Below are 17,059 nucleotides of genomic sequence, written 5' to 3' on the forward strand. Positions count from 1 at the left end.
TTAAATCAAGGTTAGATTTGAGTGTATATGGGCACGGTATTCAATTAATTCGATAGTTGAACTTTGTAAAGTTTATTTTTGAATTCGAAATTTAAAAATTAGTTTTTGTGTCGTCTGAGCTGACTTTAGTTATGTTGAGCTCCTCATAGCAATTGGTTATGTATTTTATAAACTTTATTATTGGCAAAACAAAGTGGAAAGTGGAACCTTGTATGTTTTTTACTAACACATTGAAACAGTGGAATTTTTCAAATTTTTAATTTTCTAGAAGTGAAATGTTAGTTTGTTACAATCAGTTAGAAACATTAAAAAACTAAATTTTTGTCAATATATAGGCTCAATTTAGGCATAGATCGGCTGAAAGGCGAACATTTCTGAAAATATAGCAGTCTGTTTTACACACTCAATAAAAAATAACGCATTGTCTATGCATTTACTCCAAATTCATCAATCAACTCATTGAAGAAGCGTAAACGGATAAAATTGGCAAATAGGCTCCGCCAAAATATTGGCTATTTTTCACTACTTCGACTACATTTGAGTAATCCTCCTAAATAATAGGTTTTTTTCGAAAAATATTTTTTTTTGTAAAGATTATCGTTTTCATCTTGCTGGTAAGTGTAAGCATAATTTTTTTTGATTTGATTTTTTTCTTTTACAGTTGTTAAAAAATTTTGAGTTAACCACTAATTATTATAAAAACAATATGGTTTTAGGTTTCAATCATCTTTTCTAAAAATTGCCATATATAAAAATAAAATCTGGTCTCTGATTATTGGAGGATAAACGTGAATTACTATTAGGTTTGATTGTTTGGTTATTTTGAATTTTCTGATAGTTTTTATGAATATTCTTGCCATTCAAAAATCTAGGACACCAACGAAATCTGAAAAAACTAGAAAATTAAATTTTAAAAAACTCGAACCAAGATAATTAAATTTTAGTAAAAAATTCGTTTAAAAATGTATTTTGAGTTAGAAAACTGTACGGAGCATAGCTTCAATAAATAAGAAGCAATATTAAATAAACATTTTAAAATAGTAAAATACTTTTAGCTTTTATCGTTTGAAATACATTTTTAATGTTCAATAAACCATGCCCCTAGTAACCTTAAATATTGTTATATATTATAAAAACAACTTGAAACAATAAATGCCAAGATGTTTTTATAATTACAATTTTAGTTTTTCAAGCTCACCATCGGCTTTCATAAGAGCATGAACAAAATAGACTTAAAATATTTTGCACATTTTGTAGACACATGACATGTCTTAATTATTTCTGAGAATTCTTTTCACCTTTTGTAAAAGTCAGTTTTAATTGTTTTGCAAAGATGATATCAAAAATATAAAAAAGTATACGATTCTTTATGTAAATTTTCTTTACGAATTCACCTCTTTTGACATTTCGAAGCATGTATACACGTTTCAATTTGAATAATTTTGAAAACTCACAGCTGAACATCAGCGAAAACAATTGATTTCTCATTTAACATTTAAAGAAAGCAACTCAAAAGGGTTTCACGGAAATACTTTTTAATATGAACTTTTATTTCCCAGGTTTATGCGCTCACATCGAAAAGACACGCGCAGATATGGAACAAATCATTCACTCAATGTATCATTCAAAAAATAAAGTTTCTATTTTGTTCATATTGTGAAACCGTAACTTATTTCCTGTTTCAAATTTTGTTCTTCAAGACACATCTTGTTCATCAATTATTTAATTTTTGATGTTTTAACAACACATAAAAAGTTACAACATAATGTATATTTACTCGAAAACGCATTAAAATTGAACCAAAATAAGAATTCTTGAGAAAAATCTGAAAGAGTCGAATAATGCCTGAAACTTAATAGAAATCTGACAACACAAATTTTTATATGCGTAATGTGAAACAGACAATCATTTTGCCGAAAATTATTAAATTGTTACATTTTATTTTTCCATTTTTCCTAACAATTGCGCCTAGAAAGTTTAAAATCAAAGTTACCTGCTCTTTTTGTGCCATTCAATGTCTGTCCAGCTGCCAGGATAAGGCAGTTGGTATCTCATATATATTTAATGCAAAGAGTTAGGAAAACAGAAAAAAAAACACTATTTTTCAAATTGTTTTTTCTAGTCCGAATTATTATCTAAAAAATTATACTGATTCATATCGCCCATAGGTACGATTTGAAATAATTTTTGGATTCTTTGAATAACCGCTTACCCAATTCTTACAAAGTTGCAAAATGTTTTATGGGACATTGAAACACTGTACATCATATTTGATTTGTTTTTCTTTCTTTCTTAAATTCTATTTTGTAGAAAATTTATATATACAGTTCAATGGTTCCATTTTTCGTTTTCATCAGCAGATTCTTTCTGGTCATGGTGCATTTGTACGAAAATCAGTGTTTTCTGAAATGTCTAAAGCATTGAAAATTTCTAAAAAAAATTGAGTGCTTCAATATGATTTAAAGTAAAATAGCTTTTTATCTTGAGCATATGCTGAACTTCTGTTGTGTTTCACATTTCGAAAATTACCTGTTATAACAAAAGTATACAAGACTTTTATAGTAATGGAGAATTAATATTTCAATCATTTAATACCGGATTTTATGTCTGTCTCATTTCATAACAATTTGAAACAGTACATTTTTGTGATAAATTTCAAAAATTCAAAGAGAAATTTGCCTTGAAAAACTCAGCGGTTTCAATTTTGCTTGTAAATTTTCATATTTCAAAAACAGAATGTTAGATGCCAGATATATCTTAATTTCAATAATCTTTTTTTTTTTTGAAATATCGAAAAACGAAACACTTCTGTTTTTTCGTCTATTGTTTATTCCCACAACCGCCTAAGGATGCATGGCTATCTCTATATGTACAGATCTCCTACCTTGTAGAAAAATACCTGAATGGTCCTGAAATCTCTCGTGTTTTCCCGTGAAACCTGCCTGCCTACAATCCAGAAGTGCCTCATACCTGCCGCATAAAATCACAAAAATATTTTGTTTCAACTGAACTTCAGAAAAACAAATGTTACAACCCGTGGAGTTTTCTGTCGAGTTACAGAAAATATGCGGCAGGCAAGAACATAGTCAGATAGGCATTTGGCAGTACCTGAGGATTTTATACAGCTTTTCTAGGATATATAATTTGTTAATGAACTCAGAAGCAGAATCAGAAACTAAGTCTGGCATTTTGAAATTAACAATTATTTGAAACAGAAAAAAATTAAAACGAAATTTTCATGGCAACCTGAAACATTTATTTGTAAATAGCAACCAAAAATGAATTGCATAAAAAGCAATTTCAATAACGATTATATAAACTTTATAAAACAAGATTTATTTTTATATATTTATGACAATTTAATTTTTTTCATTGTACAGAGTTGATTGATTTTTGGATTTAACGTTACAATACATTTGAGCTCGTCTTGCGTTTTACTTTGACTTCTCAGGCAACTCAAAAGTAATCTGTGGATATTTTTCCTTGACAATATAATTGAAAAATGTCAGCTGCTTTTGTAAACTTCATAAAACATAATAAAAAGTACATTTTTATTTTATTTTCACGTTTTATTCACGATTTTCGAGTTTTAAAGGTTTGAAAAAAAAAGATTGAAAATCAAGTTTTTTCTCGTAAATTTCAAAGTTTTCCATTTGTTTCTAATTTAATTTTCAAGCTGGGAAAACAATTACCTACATCGTCAAAAAATAATTCAAAAAAAAATAGCCTCTTCTTTCCAAATTGATCGAAATTTTAGTTCTTTTTTTCCGGATTTCCGGATATAATCTATTTCGAGATGTTTTTTTTTTCAGTTATTTTTTAAACGCTAATATTCATATGTACTATATAGAAAATATGAAACAAAATTTGTAAACTTGCTGAAACATTAGAAACTTTGTGAAAATTTCAAATTAATTGGAAAATATTATTATTTATTTCTCTATTTCTCAATCTTTTCAAAATGTTAAAACTTCAAAAAACCAAAAAAAAAATCATCACTTTAACAAGGATTTGCATTTTAATAGAACAAGAGGGTCATATGAATATTTAGCACTTGAAACTGTACATATAGTTAGGCGAGCGCTCCAAAAAGTTTCGCATAGTTTTATTCTTCAACTACCATTAAAACATGGTAGTTGTCATAGATTCTAGAGCCGATATGGCTCAGGAGAGAATTTTAATGAAGAAGTTAAAGTGAGTTTTTTAAACTTTAGTTCTAGTCAGATTTTGGCGAATTTCCATAAAATGAAATTCCATAAAATAATAGATTTTGAAAAAACTAAAATTTACGCTGCAAACACACAATTTCACTGAAATAAAAATAGGTTTAGCAGATACGTAGGTACAATATAAATTGTAATTATTGGTTGACTGTAAAATATGAAAAAGGTTTTTGGAATAATTAAATGAAAAACATGAAAAAGTGAAAACTTTTAAAAGTCATTTTACTTCATTTTTTGGTTCCGAAACAGTATATAATTCCCGCAAAGTCTTTTTTTCCAGAAAATACCACATTGGTATCCTTCTCCTCTCCGTCGTTGCAGTCATTTTCCTCCTTTGGGCCATTATCGCTACAGTATACAATTTCGTAGGAAATAAGCACACGGAGCACGTAGTAGTCGTGCCAAAGTCCAAATCAGCAATTTTCAAAAATGCAGCAGCGGTGGCAGATTCCAGATTTTGTGCGGAAATTGCCAGGTTTCAAAGATTAATTGAAAACTGTACAAAAATAAAATGAAATAAATCCCAGAAATGTGATAATCCAGGGTGGAAATGCAGTTGACGCAGCAATTGCGGCAACATTTTGTAATGGAGTTGTATTACCGTACGCTACAGGAATTGGTGGCGGAGATTTTATTGTCATTTATTTGAAGTGAGTTTGTGTGTTTCAAACCAGCAGTCATAAAAAATATCAATATTTCTCACAATGGAAAACAAACTGAATTAATTTTGTATTTGAGTTTTTATCGACTATTGGAAACAGTGAAAAGTTTTGAAAATTTTGAAGCTAAATTTTCAAAAAAAAATTTTCCAAAATGTGATACTGGTCTGTTGTGTTTGAGACTTCAAGTATAGCCCAAAAATTTTTTTCGCACTGCTTATCAACATGTAAGCGCCCGACGTCTCATGGGTTGTGTAAAAAACCAGCTGAATCCCATAAGGGGTCGGTTGCTGGAAATCAAAAATGTTCGCAAGGTTTTTCGAATTAAACTTTTGGTAAAAGGGGCTGAACGCTACGAAGAATTTTTTGTTTAAAGCAAATGCAGGAAAACGTGTAATTATCTTTCTGGGGTAATCCTCCGATTGCATTAGTTTTGTTTCGGAATAATTAGTTAGTATGCACTAGTAGAAACAGTAATTATTTAGAAACTCAAATTTTCGAAACTTCATTATGTTTTGTCTCGTCCGTCATTTCACGAGTTTTGTCGCTCATGGCAAATTCAGATAAATGCCACGCGCTGTTTATTGTACTCCTGGACGACCGACGTCTCACGGGTTAGGCTAGATAACTATATTAGCCTACCCCGCAAGGTGTCGGCTGTTTGAATTTTCACGCTGAAACTGAAAAATGCTCCCACTTTCAAAACAATACTCTCAATTGTTCAAATAATTTTCAGAGAAGAAAAGAAATGCGTATTTCTAAACTCCCGCGAGACGGCTCCTTCCCTGGCAACCGAAAAAATGTACGTCCACGACAAAGACTCTGCCCAATTTGGATATCAATCAATCGGAATTCCCGGTGAACTTCACGGTCTATGGACTGCCTATCAGAAATATGGATCAAAAGTGATTCCATGGTCGGATCTAGTTATGCCAGCTGCACAGTTGGCCAAAGGATTTCCAATGCATAAGGCTATGCATGACTATTTCGACAGAATTTCCAAGTATAAGGAACGACCTGAGATTGAGGCTTTAAGGAATTTGTACACTTCAAAGTTTACCGGAGAATTCTATAAAGTTGGGGAGATAGTGGCAAATTACCCACTGGCAAAGTTTTTGAGATTGATCGCCAACTCGCAGGACCCAGTGCAATTGTTTTATAATGGTGAGGATTGGGGGCCTGTGAGGTGTCAGTTGCTTTTTTTTCTATAAATAAAATCAATGTTTCACTTTTGATTGAATTGAGCAAGAAACGTTGAATTTGATATCCCAAAGAAACAGTAAAAATTTTCAAAAGGATAAATTCAATACATTATTGCGTTTAAGTGTAGTTTTCAACATTAGAAACCCATAGATCTCCGACAAATGTTGCAAATTTTACGAAAAAAATTAATCCCGTACACTGTCGGCTGCAGTGGTCTGACATCTTGCAGCCGACGTATCCAGGGGTTTATGAAAGGCTTTCAAAAGATTGGCTGCAACTGTTTCACTATACTGATATATTAGTGCCAAAAGCTACAGAATTGATAAATCCTTCGTTTAAATTGTACTTGTATACAGGATCCATCGCCGATGGAATCATCCGCGAAATGCTTGCCAACGGCGGAATCATCACGATTGATGACCTGAGGAACTACCGAACTCATGTGATGGGTACCCCTAAACCTTAAAGTTTTTTTGGAAAAAAATTAAAAAGTTTGCAGAAACCCTCTACGCCGATCTTGGAAAATACAGAATCTGCGGACCTCCACCACCATCGTCCTGGGCGATTACACAGGCAATTCCACGTATTGTTGCAAGTAAGTTTCGTGCCTACGTGCCTATGAGGCTCGCCTTGTAGGTAGGCATGCCTAGAATCTACTTCCCCATTTCTAGGACTCTACCGCGACAAGAAAATGTTCAACGACGCAGAGTTCTACCACACATTGATTGAAGCGGAGAAGCTGGCTTACGGTCAACGGGGTCAACTTGGTGACTATCTTTTTTCACCGGAATCCATGCAAATTGCAAGGAACTTGACGGAAAAGTTAGTTGAAATCCCAGAATTAAAAAAAATTAAAACCAAAACCTGTTTCAGTAGCTTTATCAAATATCTCAGCAAGCGTCTCAAGGACAAATCGCAAGATGTTTCATACTATGTGACGTCAGGTAGGTTTATGCAAACACGCTCCACTGTGAATTTTAAATTGAAGGCCCTGCGATTATGGATAGTGGGACTTCGCAGATAAGTGTGGTGGATGATGATGGAAATGCAGTTAGCTTGACTTCAACAATTAATACTGCGTGAGTTAAGAGTCATGACCGACACTTCATGGGTTCCGCAATTTGAGATGGATGTATGTACCCGTAAGGTGTCGGGCGCTTAGCAAACTCAATTTGTGTCGGCTGCTTCCTCGCGGAACTTTTGTAGTCTAGACAGAACAACGTAACTAGTTGGTCTAGGCGGTAGTAACTTTTGTTGCAACTCGTAACAACCCGGGCTCGGTCCCCGCTGTGGTGGAAACTTTTTTCAATGCTTGTTTTTTTCTAGATTTGGCTCAAAAATGCTCTCAAAATACGGTTTCATCTATAACAATCAAATGGATGATTTCTCGACACCCGGTTTTCAAAATCATTGGGGTTTTGAGCCAACTGCAGCAAATTACATCCAACCGGGACGCCGACCAATGAGCAGTATGAGCCCAACTATAGTATTTGATGTGAGCAGTGGAAATGTGAAAATGGTGACTGGTGGAACTGGAGGATCGAAAATTATTTCGGCGGTTGCACAGACTCTGATTAGAGGACTACTTATGGGGCAGAGTGCTGCGGAAATTGGTAAGATTTTGTAAAGATTTGAAATTTATGAATATAAATGCAGGCGAAGTATTTTTTTGAAATGAGTTCTCTTTTTACAAAATAGACGAAACAGTGGATTTTTTTTGAATTTAAAAACTCAAAATTATAAGAAGTACAGCTTCATAAAAGTTTTTATCTTAAAATTTCCAAAAACATGGAAAATGTGAATTCAAAACATCCAAGTTCTTATTTTTCAGTGGAAATGCCGAGAGTACACAATCAGCTAACACCATATGAAACAGAAGTGGAGAATGACTTTTCTGAGGTTTTTTTAATTCTTAAAATGCAAAAATATCGTGAAAAAGTTTCAAGAAATCATGAAATTAAGTCTTGGAACCAATTATAGCTAAAAAAACAAACGCGATAATTTGAAAGTTGGATGTAAATTTCCTGAAACAGGAAAAAATTTTTTAAACATTGTTAACACAAGGTACACAGTTTACCATTTTTAATATGTTTACAGAAAATCCTCGAACAACTGGAACGGGATCACGACCAAAAAATGAAGAAAACCGATGAAAGTCTGGCAATTGTGTACCCAATTACTAGAGACGGTGATAAATATAATGCAGCTGCAGATTATAGAAGACACTCCGGTAATGAACCGGCTGGGTATTAAATTGAATTTTTGTTGACTTTTTTTTGTAACGTATTTATTTTCACGTGAATTATATTTTCATACTTCTAGTTTATATCGAATTGGATAAAAAAAATGATTTTAATATTTTTCACTAAAAAGACACATATAAATATTTCAAATTTGAAACCGTTAGTTTTTTTTTGAATTTCTACAGCTTTCCTCGTGGAACTCTGTTTTTTGTCCAGAATAAAAACATTTGATAAAACATTAAATGAAAAATTAAATTTAAAATTTAATCGAATAATCTTGTTTCTGGTATGTTTTATAATACAATTGAACTTTTTGAATGTGTTGCTTTTTTGAAAGTTAAGTCAACTCAATTTACTTTTAGATTTTTTTTTCAATATATACATTTCCATGGGTTTTCATTTTTTTTAATGTTTTAAAACTGAGAATATTGTTCCAACAAAATATTATGAATATCAATTTTTCAATTGTCTTAATTCATATATATAGAATGGTTTTTAATTTTTGTGTTACACAGCTAATAAAACATAGAAATAATTCAAGTCCAACAAAACTCCATCAATTTCAAATTTTGGCAAAACTATCTTAACTAAAATGTTATTTATTTTATCTTATATTCATTTTTCTAATTTTGTTTTTTTCCTCATATTCTTGGCCAAAATCATTTTTAGTTTTTCATTAATTATTTTGCGGACTAATAAAAATTCACCTTTTCCTAAATAACATCTAATATTTCAAGGTTTCGCAACTTCCCCAAGCTTTGAGCTTGTCTACGTGCCTGGTTTGACAACAAGGAAATGATCAAAAACATTTTTTTCTATTTTCTGGAACATTTATTTTTGTTAAAAGTGTAACAAAAATTTTATTGGGAGGCAGTTATGAACTTTACCAAACACTCAAAAAATTACTGTTTCAAAACTTTTTCAAATTGTCAAACCAAATGTGATTTTTTGTTATGTTCAGGTGAATTACATTAGGGCCAAACCTCCAATCAGCCAAGTTCGAACCCCAAATTTCAATGAAATTTGTCACTTTGTCTTGTAAGAGCACAAACTGATAAAATCAGTTTAAAAAATGACGTGAACAGTATAAATTAAGGAAAAATAACTACAAGTCATACTGAAAAATGTTCCTCAAATCGTTAATTTTTGTATTAACTTTTCAATTTTCGAATGGAAATCCCGTGGAACAAGTTCACTTGAGTTTAAGTGGGAAGGCAGATGAGATGGTGGTGACGTGGCTGACACATGATCCACGTAAGTTCACTTGTTAATATATAACAATTTATCAATTTTTGTAGACACCATTTCGTAATTAAATATTCAAATTAGAAATAATAAACAATATTTCAAAAACAACAATTTAATATAAAAATGATGTGAAACAGTGTAAATTGTTCAAAAATATTTTTTGTAATTGTGAGATGTGAACATTTCAAGAGCACAAAATTTTGAACGCAGATTTGATAGTTTGTAAGAAATTTTAGATAAATTCTGTTCGAGTTCAAAATTGGTGGATTTTAGGAATTTCAGAATTGAAAAAATTTTACAGTTTCAAAGTATTGTTGAATTTTCAATTAAAAAAGGTTTGACTATTAGATCATTAGAGTACGAAACAAAAAAATCACCGATACAAAAAACTAAATAAATTTACTGAAAAACAGAAACCTCAAAAAAAGCTGTCATCAAATTAACTCTGTATAGTTTTTTTTACTAAAATTTCTACATTTTTAGAATTTTTTACAGTTTTTTCGTAATTTGAAACTAAATTACCGCAAAAACATTTTTGAATCTAAATTAATGGTCCGTGAAGAACGTGAAAAAAACAGTTTGTATTTCAGGTTGTTCTAAAAAAATTTTCAAAATTTTACTGTTTCACAATCTTGTCAAATGTTAAGTACACTGTTTTGATTGGTTCCATAGCTAAAAGCCAATTACTAAAAAATTCCTACTTTTCAGTGCCAAACTTGACTCCGTATGCACTATTTGGGCTTTCTCGGGATGCATTGAGGTTCACTGCCAAGGGGAATACCACGGGATGGGCTGATCAAGGAAATGGACAAATGAGATACACTCATAGAGCAACTATGCAAAATTTGGTCCAAGGGAAAGTTTATTGTGAGTTCAATAGATATAACGGCAACGGTTGAAATACCACATTATAAAACTGTGAAAATATACTGAAAAGGTGAAACATGTCTTTGGTTTTTTTGTTGACAATTTGAATTGAAAATCCAAGATCAAAATTCAAATTGAAAATTTGATAAGGAAAATGAACGTGATGATAATTCTAATCAGTACCAAAAAACTGATAAGGGAGCAAACTCTAACAGAAGCGCATGATTTTTCATTTGACCTGCAGTATTTCTTCAAAGAACCTAATGGGGTTATTCAAATAGTGTCGGAAAATCAAAAAGTGTAGAAAAATGACGTCACGACTGTATGAAAATACGTAACAAATGTATTTAAATACATTTTGCAACATTAATTAAATAACCCCATAACGAAATACAAGCAATAACAAAATATCCCAGTCATACCTTATGCTCTAATTGAAACTGTCGGGGTTTTACAAAAGGCTGATTCCCTAGGCTGATGGCAAAGTGTCGGCTGCTTACCGAAAATGTATAAATCTACAATAGTTTCATTTATTTCAATTTTTGTTCTATTGATATACTCCTACTTTAAAAAGTATATACTTACACTGTGAAACAGTAAAATATTTTTTGTTTCAGTAATTCAAATTATTTAACAAATAGCTCAGCAAAAATTCAGACTACCAAGTAGGCAGTTCCCAAGCAATGTCTTCCATTTTCAACTTCCGCCAACCCGATCAATTCCAGCCCCTCCGTGCTGCAATTTTCGGAGATTTAAGTGTAGATATAGGCCAGGAAACTATTGACTACCTAACCACAAAACGAGATCAATTGGATGTAATTATTCATATTGGTGACTTGGCATACAACCTTCATGACCAAAATGGAACAACTGGAGATGAGTATATGAATGTTATTGAGCCATTTGCAGCATATGTTCCATATATGGTAGGTGGAAACAAGAATAAAAGTTCAAAAATTTCAAAAAAAAATTGACTGTTTCACCAAAGAGTTAAACTTTTGCAAGACATTTTGGAATCTAATAAATGTTTTTTTTTAGGTTTTCGCGGGAAACCACGAGTCGAACTCAATTTTCAATCATATTATTCATCGCTTCACAATGCCTAAAAATGGAGTATATAACGATAATCTTTTCTGGAGTTTTGACTTTGGAAATGCCCATTTTATTGGCTTGAACTCAGAGTATTACCCCGAGAAAATGTCTAAAGAAGCTCAAGCTCAATACAAATGGCTCCGAGAGGATTTGGAGCAAAACTCTAGGAATTGGGTGATTGTAATGCTCCATAGACCATGGTACTGCTCAAATGAGACACCGGAAGGATGTAATGATGGTTGGGATACCCTTCCAAGACAAGGACTCGGGAAGCTATTTCCTGGATTAGAGGATTTATTGAATGAGTATACAGTTGATATGGTATTATATGGACACAGGCATACTTACGAGAGAATGTGGCCAATTTATAATAAGAATCCATATAAATCAGAGAATCCTGGACATATCAAAAATGCACCTGCACCAGTTTATATTTTGACTGGATCAGCGGTGAGTTGCGGGTGTTAAACACGTTTTGCACTGCGGCCGACGCTCCGCGGGTTGGCTGGGGGCGTAGGCGAATAATAGCGTGTGTGAGGGTGCTTTGCAGCGCCCGACATTTTCTGAGTTTGCCCACATTTTTTCCAGGGATGCCACTCCCATGAAGACCCATCTGATCACATAATGCAGGATTTTTCTGTGAAAGCTCTCGGAGAATACGGGTACACTTACCTTACCGTACATAATTCAACACATTTGTTCACGGATTTTGTGGATACATTCAGTGGAAATATAACTTCATTAGACTCTTTCGTTTTGGAGAAGAACTCAACGTGAAAATTGATTTCTCTTGTTCAATTGTAACAAAAAAATTTTAGCGGTTTCAGTTATGATGTATATTTATTAGTCCATGTTAGTACAACAGTTCACTAGTTTAAATAGTTCAATTAGCATGGAAAACAGCAAAACAAAACGACTACGAGTTTACTTATAATAAAATCAAAGTTTTACCGTTTCAAACAATACAAATGACAAATGGTTAATTTTTTATGGAATGATTGTTTTTGGTGCTTATGGGTTTCGTTCCCCCAAAAATGTTTTTACTATTTAATCACGTGAATGTTTATTTTTAGCTAATTTCATTTTCAGGCTTACTTGTATTTTCCTGTTAAAAATTCATAACTACACTTTGATAAACATATGTCAAAATATTGAAAGAAAAACATTTTGTTATCACCAATTTTTTACATGTTTCATAATGTTGGTATATTTGTGTTGAATTGCTAATTTTATTGTTCCTCCTGGTCTATTCACAAGCAGAAAAATTCGAAAAAAATTGGCACTTGAGGGTTTCGCCCCCCCCCCCCCCCCAGTGTTTTTTTTTTAATTTTTTTTAAACACTGAATTGTTCATTTTGATTCTTAAACATTTGGATCCTCGGTTTCAAAAAGTTGCTCAATTAGAAAAGGTTTACAAATTAATATAAACTTGTTTCGTCCAAAAGTGGTGAACGTCTCCTTCTGCTTCATTTTTGGCATACGCAAGAGTTTCTTCATCACTGCCAAATTGTGATTTCCTATCTTATTCCGAGTCCCAATCGAAACTTGAAGGATATAGCGACTGCTTGGCACATTTACGAGTACTCACAGTTTTCAAACTCAGGATAAAAAAGTTGTTTGAAACAGTAATTATTTTTATACTAGTGCTTCGGTTTAACAAAACATCGCTTTAAGAGACTTTATCTGTTTTCTAAAATGTTTGTTTTCTAAAAATTTTAAGTGTACTCTTTTGATTGGTTCTTAGCTAAAGCTAAACTACTAAAAATTTCTACTTTTCAGTGCCAAACTTGACTCCGTATGCACTATTTGGGCTTTCTCGGGATGCATTGAGGTTCACTGCCAAGGGAAATACCACGGTATGGGCTGATCAAGAAAATGGACAAATGAGATACACTCATAGAGCAACTATGCAAAATTTGGTTCAGGGGCAAGTTTATTGTGAGTTCAATAGATATAACGGCAACGGTTGAAATACCACATTACAAAAGTGTGAAAATATACTGAAAAGGTGAAACATGTCTTTGGTTTTTGTTGATAATTAAAATTGAAAATCAGAGATCAAAACTCAAATTTTTAAGATGATAAGGAAATTGAACGTGATGATAATTTTATTGATATACTCCTAATTATATTGATATACTCCTACTTTAAAAAGTATATACTTACACTGTGAAACAGTAAAATATTTTTTGTTTCAGTAGTTCAAATTATTTAACAAATAACTCAGCAAAAATTCAGACTACCAAGTAGGCAGCTCTCAAGCAATGTCTTCCATTTTCAACTTCCGCCAACCCGATCAATTCCAGCCCCTCCGTGCTGCGATTTTTGGAGATTTGAGTTTTGATAAAGGCCAAGAAACTATTGATTACCTAACAGAAAAACGAGATCAATTAGATGTAATTATTCATATTGGTGACATCTCGGATGTCGGAAATACATTTTTTTTGATTTTCGACATCATTACACTACGAATTCTCCGGGCGCATTGTTTTGAGGATCATCACTGCAAGACAGTTGCATGAATTTGAATTTTTATAGATCGAGCTACCATATTGTAATGGAATTATTAAGTACTGTTAAGTATTTCAAATAAGAGTGAAACAGAAATTCTTCTAAATTATCAATAAATTGAAAGTTACCAATTCAGAAGAGTAGAATGATTATGTAAGGCAGAAAAATAATTAAACTTAAATACAATTGTGGTGTTTTTCCTGACAAAACAACGTTTCAAAGTTCGAGAATTGTAGAAGAATCATTGTATTTCAATTATGCTAAAACTTTACCAATTCGTCGAAATAGTAGAAAAATAACTGTAACTAATGTTTCAGCATGTTAATTTCAAATGTTATGGTTTTCAAAACTTATTAAGAATGTAAAACCATGTCATATAAAAATTAAAATATCAAAAGTTGGTTAACACGGTACCGTTAGACTGAAAACTTTGCAACGAAAAATTACTGTTTCAAAATTTCAATATTCAATTGATAGTTTTTTTTGTTACTAATAGTAAGTGGTGAAAACTCAAAACTCAAAATGAAAACTTCAATAAAGACATACGCAGTTAGGTAATTTTTACATTAAGTTTTATAAACAATAACTTGTGAAATAGACAAGCTGAAACATTGATTAAACTTAATGTTCAACTAATAGTGAGTTTTTTCTTTTGTTTAGAAAAATTGCTAAACTTTGTAGCATATTTGAAATAGGTATAATAATATTCTGAAAGTTCTTGAATTCAACAAAAAATTTGGGTCAAATTTGCTCAAAATTGCAATTTCTGGTGTTTGTATGAAATATGGCGTAAACCGCAATAAAAGTATTACATTTTGAATTAAAAATAGCGATTCACATTTGGTTTTGGCTCTAGGAATAACGGTGAAATATCCAACGGTTTTCAAAGCTCATGTGTTTTTGTTATGGAAATTTGAAAGAGACACAAATTTTAATTAACTTTGTGGAGAGAACGTTCAAATTTGGTTTGAAATGAATTCTTGGGCCACACTTATAATTTTTGAAATGTTTTTCAAATTTCTACTTTGAATGATTTTGAATAATTTTTTCTTTGCAAAATATGCACCAAGTTGGTTTCTCTCTGGCCATCTAATTTTGTGTTGTGAGTCAAATAAAAACTCAAATCTTTGGATTCTTTATGAATCTTGTGTTGCAGTATTTGATGCTTTTTTGGAATACAAAGGCATTAAAAGTCCAACAGGTAAGTTGCCAAAATCATACATTTATTTAGGGTTTTCAGCTTTCTTTCCGATCAAGAAAAACATGACAGAATTGAAAATACAAAACAATCATGAAACAGAAAATTATTTTGAGTTATTTTTGAATTTTTGGAAAATCTAACTTCCAGATTTTAATTCAAAATTAATGTGAAAATACCAAAAGAACTTATGAATACCGAATTAAATGCTATTTCCAACATAAAATATCTAACGAAATTTTCCACTGTTTCAGAATGTTTATTTAATTTGATGTGGCAATTTATGGTAGTGTTTCAACCGCTTGTTAGGGAATCTGGTAATCTTTGATAAATTTGATTTTATGATCCTGTATCCAAGTGAATTGATCACTTGTGTTGGAAGATACTTCCAAAATATGATGCTTCAAGAAGCCAATTTCTATTGCAAAATAATTGCGAGTTTATTCCAATGGGGTGTCCAATCGAACGAAATTCCTAATTCCACTGTTTAACTGTTAACAAATTCCAATGTTAACAATTTCAAATTAGAATGAAACAGTATTTTTTCTAAATTCTCGAAAATTGAAAGTTACCAATTCGGAAGAGTATAGTGATTCTGTGAAGCCGGAAAATTGAAAAAAAAACAATCTTTAGTGCAATTGTGGTGCTTTTTCTAAAAAATCAACGGCTATATTAATAGGGTTTTCATAATTTGAAACACAGTTTGTCAATTTTTCAGACATTTTTCCGTAAAGAAAAATGCTGATCAATTTTGAATAATCGATTGTAGGCTAATTCCAGAGTTTCGGCTAGTTTTTTTGCAATTAAAAAGTATTCTTTAAGGAAAAATGTCTGAAAAGTTGACAGACTGTGTTTCAAACTTTAAAACAAAGAAAAAACGAAGAAAAATAATCAGTTTTGCCATATAACGATAGAAATTAAAAGCACATAAAATCGCGGAAGTCGTTATACGAAATTGTAAAAAAAAAACTTAACAATATTTTTTCTAGTACAGTTTCAACTTGTTTTTAATTAATGACAAAATTTTCTACTACAATATGTCAAAGTTATAAAAACCGGAAATAGTAATAAAACCTGTCATTAAAAACTAAGTTTGTTTTTTTTTTAAATTAAAGTTCCAGATTTTTTTTCAAAAGTCAATTATGATATTTTTAATTTAAAATGCAACCAATTGAAATACGTTTGCCAAATGTAAAAATTTCAACGCCTTTTTGATTTGTTTCACCATTTTTTCTTCAGAACATGCTTCAATTATTCCAACTGGCTTGGCTATAAATTGTAATGTTTTAAATTCTTGATAATATTTTTGAAAACTTGATTGCTTGAACTAGGGCTGTACAACCGGACGTCCGGTCGTCCGAACCGGACGCACATGCGTCCGGTTGGGGGTAGCTATCCACGACGGCCGACAATTTCCGAGTTTCGCCACTCACTATAAAATTGCTGATTAAGTATAGTGAGTGGCGAATCTCGGAAATTGTCAGCCGCCGTGGAAACCTACCCCAAAACCGGACGCAGTGCGTCCGGTGGTGTCAAAATCGGACGACCGGACGCCGATTTGTACAGCCCTAACTTGAACACCTACTAACATTTGGCCTATATTAAAAAATTCTTAAGACAACAATGTGAAACAGTTGAAATATTGCTTTGAAAAATTTTGTTTTTTTAGTTTTAAAGTTGAAAAACTCAGAAAAGTTAGCAGAAAAATGCCAAAAGATTATAATAGTTATTGAAATTCAATGTGTATTTCATTCAGTCTACAAGAATATCTTACCGAACTAAACCCAAAATTTCAAATATTTTACTGTTTCAAGGT

General features: G+C 31.9%; 2 protein-coding genes, 66 non-coding genes and 1 pseudogene across 69 annotated transcripts; 37 read left to right on the forward strand and 32 right to left on the reverse strand.

The window, feature by feature from the left end:
* Window positions 1-172: 172 nt before the first annotated feature.
* Window positions 173-193, reverse strand: 21ur-6021. Its single transcript, NR_065938.1, has one exon.
* A 244-nt stretch (window positions 194-437) lies between these two features.
* Window positions 438-458, forward strand: 21ur-2566. Its single transcript, NR_065939.1, has one exon.
* Window positions 459-645: 187 nt separating this feature from the next.
* 21ur-12598 lies at window positions 646-666 on the forward strand. The gene has a single exon (NR_065940.1).
* A 94-nt stretch (window positions 667-760) lies between these two features.
* On the forward strand, window positions 761-781 carry 21ur-11616. The gene has a single exon (NR_065941.1).
* Window positions 782-970: 189 nt separating this feature from the next.
* On the reverse strand, window positions 971-991 carry 21ur-12338. The gene has a single exon (NR_065942.1).
* Window positions 992-1,083: 92 nt separating this feature from the next.
* On the reverse strand, window positions 1,084-1,104 carry 21ur-1919. The gene has a single exon (NR_065943.1).
* A 495-nt stretch (window positions 1,105-1,599) lies between these two features.
* On the reverse strand, window positions 1,600-1,620 carry 21ur-5371. Its single transcript, NR_065944.1, has one exon.
* Window positions 1,621-1,722: 102 nt separating this feature from the next.
* 21ur-11032 lies at window positions 1,723-1,743 on the forward strand. Its single transcript, NR_065945.1, has one exon.
* A 24-nt stretch (window positions 1,744-1,767) lies between these two features.
* 21ur-8018 lies at window positions 1,768-1,788 on the reverse strand. Its single transcript, NR_065946.1, has one exon.
* Window positions 1,778-1,798, forward strand: 21ur-7302. Its single transcript, NR_065947.1, has one exon.
* A 36-nt stretch (window positions 1,799-1,834) lies between these two features.
* 21ur-2210 lies at window positions 1,835-1,855 on the reverse strand. Its single transcript, NR_065948.1, has one exon.
* Window positions 1,856-2,193: 338 nt separating this feature from the next.
* Window positions 2,194-2,214, forward strand: 21ur-9020. Its single transcript, NR_065949.1, has one exon.
* Window positions 2,215-2,570: 356 nt separating this feature from the next.
* Window positions 2,571-2,591, reverse strand: 21ur-3033. Its single transcript, NR_065950.1, has one exon.
* A 149-nt stretch (window positions 2,592-2,740) lies between these two features.
* Window positions 2,741-2,761, forward strand: 21ur-13551. The gene has a single exon (NR_065951.1).
* Window positions 2,762-3,042: 281 nt separating this feature from the next.
* 21ur-13855 lies at window positions 3,043-3,063 on the forward strand. The gene has a single exon (NR_065952.1).
* Window positions 3,064-3,147: 84 nt separating this feature from the next.
* On the reverse strand, window positions 3,148-3,168 carry 21ur-1751. The gene has a single exon (NR_065953.1).
* A 297-nt stretch (window positions 3,169-3,465) lies between these two features.
* On the reverse strand, window positions 3,466-3,486 carry 21ur-13711. The gene has a single exon (NR_065954.1).
* 21ur-4209 lies at window positions 3,469-3,489 on the reverse strand. The gene has a single exon (NR_065955.1).
* A 332-nt stretch (window positions 3,490-3,821) lies between these two features.
* On the reverse strand, window positions 3,822-3,842 carry 21ur-1945. Its single transcript, NR_065956.1, has one exon.
* 21ur-12406 lies at window positions 3,831-3,851 on the forward strand. The gene has a single exon (NR_065957.1).
* Window positions 3,852-3,995: 144 nt separating this feature from the next.
* Window positions 3,996-4,016, reverse strand: 21ur-14835. The gene has a single exon (NR_065958.1).
* Window positions 4,017-4,064: 48 nt separating this feature from the next.
* On the forward strand, window positions 4,065-8,793 carry Y7A9A.1 (Gamma-glutamyltranspeptidase 1). Its single transcript, NM_070517.5, has 12 exons — window positions 4,065-4,194; window positions 4,504-4,698; window positions 4,751-4,873; window positions 5,619-6,046; window positions 6,442-6,534; window positions 6,585-6,680; window positions 6,757-6,907; window positions 6,959-7,029; window positions 7,074-7,164; window positions 7,412-7,698; window positions 7,917-7,984; window positions 8,183-8,793. The coding sequence occupies exons 1-12, from the start codon at window positions 4,130-4,132 to the stop codon at window positions 8,336-8,338; spliced, it is 1,824 nt and encodes a 607-aa protein (NP_502918.1). The 5' UTR covers window positions 4,065-4,129; the 3' UTR covers window positions 8,339-8,793.
* On the reverse strand, window positions 4,358-4,378 carry 21ur-8519. The gene has a single exon (NR_065959.1).
* On the reverse strand, window positions 4,359-4,379 carry 21ur-12677. Its single transcript, NR_065960.1, has one exon.
* On the reverse strand, window positions 4,919-4,939 carry 21ur-107. The gene has a single exon (NR_065961.1).
* Window positions 5,289-5,309, reverse strand: 21ur-2758. Its single transcript, NR_065962.1, has one exon.
* On the reverse strand, window positions 6,097-6,117 carry 21ur-6872. Its single transcript, NR_065963.1, has one exon.
* Window positions 6,409-6,429, forward strand: 21ur-6419. The gene has a single exon (NR_065964.1).
* 21ur-8223 lies at window positions 7,688-7,708 on the forward strand. Its single transcript, NR_065965.1, has one exon.
* 21ur-1056 lies at window positions 7,726-7,746 on the reverse strand. The gene has a single exon (NR_065966.1).
* On the reverse strand, window positions 8,053-8,073 carry 21ur-10843. Its single transcript, NR_065967.1, has one exon.
* 21ur-10191 lies at window positions 8,420-8,440 on the reverse strand. The gene has a single exon (NR_065968.1).
* Window positions 8,652-8,672, forward strand: 21ur-10668. The gene has a single exon (NR_065969.1).
* A 487-nt stretch (window positions 8,794-9,280) lies between the features above and the next one.
* Window positions 9,281-9,301, forward strand: 21ur-7972. The gene has a single exon (NR_065970.1).
* Window positions 9,302-9,421: 120 nt separating this feature from the next.
* On the forward strand, window positions 9,422-12,512 carry H25K10.1 (Purple acid phosphatase). The gene is made up of 5 exons (NM_070519.5): window positions 9,422-9,582; window positions 10,285-10,443; window positions 11,101-11,369; window positions 11,482-11,985; window positions 12,124-12,512. The coding sequence occupies exons 1-5, from the start codon at window positions 9,453-9,455 to the stop codon at window positions 12,310-12,312; spliced, it is 1,251 nt and encodes a 416-aa protein (NP_502920.3). The 5' UTR covers window positions 9,422-9,452; the 3' UTR covers window positions 12,313-12,512.
* Window positions 9,646-9,666, reverse strand: 21ur-10615. The gene has a single exon (NR_065971.1).
* On the forward strand, window positions 9,919-9,939 carry 21ur-11695. Its single transcript, NR_065972.1, has one exon.
* Window positions 9,922-9,942, forward strand: 21ur-2492. Its single transcript, NR_065973.1, has one exon.
* 21ur-8064 lies at window positions 10,241-10,261 on the forward strand. Its single transcript, NR_065974.1, has one exon.
* On the forward strand, window positions 10,242-10,262 carry 21ur-12342. Its single transcript, NR_065975.1, has one exon.
* On the reverse strand, window positions 10,819-10,839 carry 21ur-4922. The gene has a single exon (NR_065976.1).
* On the reverse strand, window positions 10,973-10,993 carry 21ur-4158. The gene has a single exon (NR_065977.1).
* 21ur-15103 lies at window positions 11,097-11,117 on the forward strand. Its single transcript, NR_065978.1, has one exon.
* On the forward strand, window positions 11,465-11,485 carry 21ur-10811. Its single transcript, NR_065979.1, has one exon.
* Window positions 12,401-12,421, forward strand: 21ur-7638. The gene has a single exon (NR_065980.1).
* Window positions 12,513-12,530: 18 nt separating the features above from the next.
* Window positions 12,531-12,551, forward strand: 21ur-2928. Its single transcript, NR_065981.1, has one exon.
* On the forward strand, window positions 12,534-12,554 carry 21ur-10916. Its single transcript, NR_065982.1, has one exon.
* Window positions 12,555-12,768: 214 nt separating this feature from the next.
* On the forward strand, window positions 12,769-12,789 carry 21ur-1108. The gene has a single exon (NR_065983.1).
* Window positions 12,772-12,792, forward strand: 21ur-9894. The gene has a single exon (NR_065984.1).
* A 301-nt stretch (window positions 12,793-13,093) lies between these two features.
* 21ur-5370 lies at window positions 13,094-13,114 on the reverse strand. The gene has a single exon (NR_065985.1).
* A 199-nt stretch (window positions 13,115-13,313) lies between these two features.
* On the forward strand, window positions 13,314-13,959 carry H25K10.141 (annotated as a pseudogene). The gene is made up of 2 exons: window positions 13,314-13,472; window positions 13,773-13,959. Coding segments are annotated over exons 1-2 (346 nt in total).
* 21ur-23 lies at window positions 13,645-13,665 on the reverse strand. Its single transcript, NR_065986.1, has one exon.
* On the forward strand, window positions 13,769-13,789 carry 21ur-1418. The gene has a single exon (NR_065987.1).
* Window positions 13,960-14,070: 111 nt separating the features above from the next.
* Window positions 14,071-14,091, reverse strand: 21ur-4591. The gene has a single exon (NR_065988.1).
* Window positions 14,092-14,265: 174 nt separating this feature from the next.
* On the reverse strand, window positions 14,266-14,286 carry 21ur-6378. The gene has a single exon (NR_065989.1).
* Window positions 14,287-14,395: 109 nt separating this feature from the next.
* On the forward strand, window positions 14,396-14,416 carry 21ur-10619. The gene has a single exon (NR_065990.1).
* On the forward strand, window positions 14,397-14,417 carry 21ur-15237. The gene has a single exon (NR_065991.1).
* 21ur-14619 lies at window positions 14,399-14,419 on the forward strand. The gene has a single exon (NR_065992.1).
* On the forward strand, window positions 14,400-14,420 carry 21ur-597. The gene has a single exon (NR_065993.1).
* A 118-nt stretch (window positions 14,421-14,538) lies between these two features.
* Window positions 14,539-14,559, forward strand: 21ur-5379. The gene has a single exon (NR_065994.1).
* A 31-nt stretch (window positions 14,560-14,590) lies between these two features.
* On the reverse strand, window positions 14,591-14,611 carry 21ur-996. The gene has a single exon (NR_065995.1).
* Window positions 14,612-15,276: 665 nt separating this feature from the next.
* Window positions 15,277-15,297, reverse strand: 21ur-6199. The gene has a single exon (NR_065996.1).
* Window positions 15,298-15,533: 236 nt separating this feature from the next.
* 21ur-1120 lies at window positions 15,534-15,554 on the forward strand. Its single transcript, NR_065997.1, has one exon.
* 21ur-14442 lies at window positions 15,537-15,557 on the forward strand. Its single transcript, NR_065998.1, has one exon.
* A 130-nt stretch (window positions 15,558-15,687) lies between these two features.
* 21ur-3759 lies at window positions 15,688-15,708 on the forward strand. The gene has a single exon (NR_065999.1).
* Window positions 15,709-15,713: 5 nt separating this feature from the next.
* On the reverse strand, window positions 15,714-15,734 carry 21ur-5937. Its single transcript, NR_066000.1, has one exon.
* A 545-nt stretch (window positions 15,735-16,279) lies between these two features.
* On the forward strand, window positions 16,280-16,300 carry 21ur-3537. The gene has a single exon (NR_066001.1).
* Window positions 16,301-16,806: 506 nt separating this feature from the next.
* Window positions 16,807-16,827, reverse strand: 21ur-12451. The gene has a single exon (NR_066002.1).
* On the reverse strand, window positions 16,810-16,830 carry 21ur-5143. The gene has a single exon (NR_066003.1).
* Between the last annotated feature and the right edge of the window lie 229 nt (window positions 16,831-17,059).

The sequence above is a fragment of the Caenorhabditis elegans genome, chromosome IV (genome assembly GCF_000002985.6).
Source record: "Caenorhabditis elegans chromosome IV".
Taxonomy (NCBI): Eukaryota; Metazoa; Nematoda; class Chromadorea; order Rhabditida; family Rhabditidae; genus Caenorhabditis; species Caenorhabditis elegans.

What these genes read in the sequence shown, in the direction of transcription:
- H25K10.1 (NM_070519.5), top strand. Translation starts at nt 9,453, where the DNA reads ATGTTCCTCAAATCGTTAATTTTTGTATTAACTTTTCAATTTTCGAAT. An exon ending in GTGGCTGACACATGATCCAC is followed by an intron (nt 9,583 to 10,284) that starts GTAAGTTCACTT and finishes CCTACTTTTCAG; the next exon opens with TGCCAAACTTGACTCCGTAT. An exon ending in GGTCCAAGGGAAAGTTTATT is followed by an intron (nt 10,444 to 11,100) that starts GTGAGTTCAATA and finishes GCAAAAATTCAG; the next exon opens with ACTACCAAGTAGGCAGTTCC.
- Y7A9A.1 (NM_070517.5), top strand. Translation starts at nt 4,130, where the DNA reads ATGGTAGTTGTCATAGATTCTAGAGCCGATATGGCTCAGGAGAGAATT. An exon ending in ATTTTAATGAAGAAGTTAAA is followed by an intron (nt 4,195 to 4,503) that starts GTGAGTTTTTTA and finishes CTTTTTTTCCAG; the next exon opens with AAAATACCACATTGGTATCC. An exon ending in GCAAGGAACTTGACGGAAAA is followed by an intron (nt 6,908 to 6,958) that starts GTTAGTTGAAAT and finishes AACCTGTTTCAG; the next exon opens with TAGCTTTATCAAATATCTCA.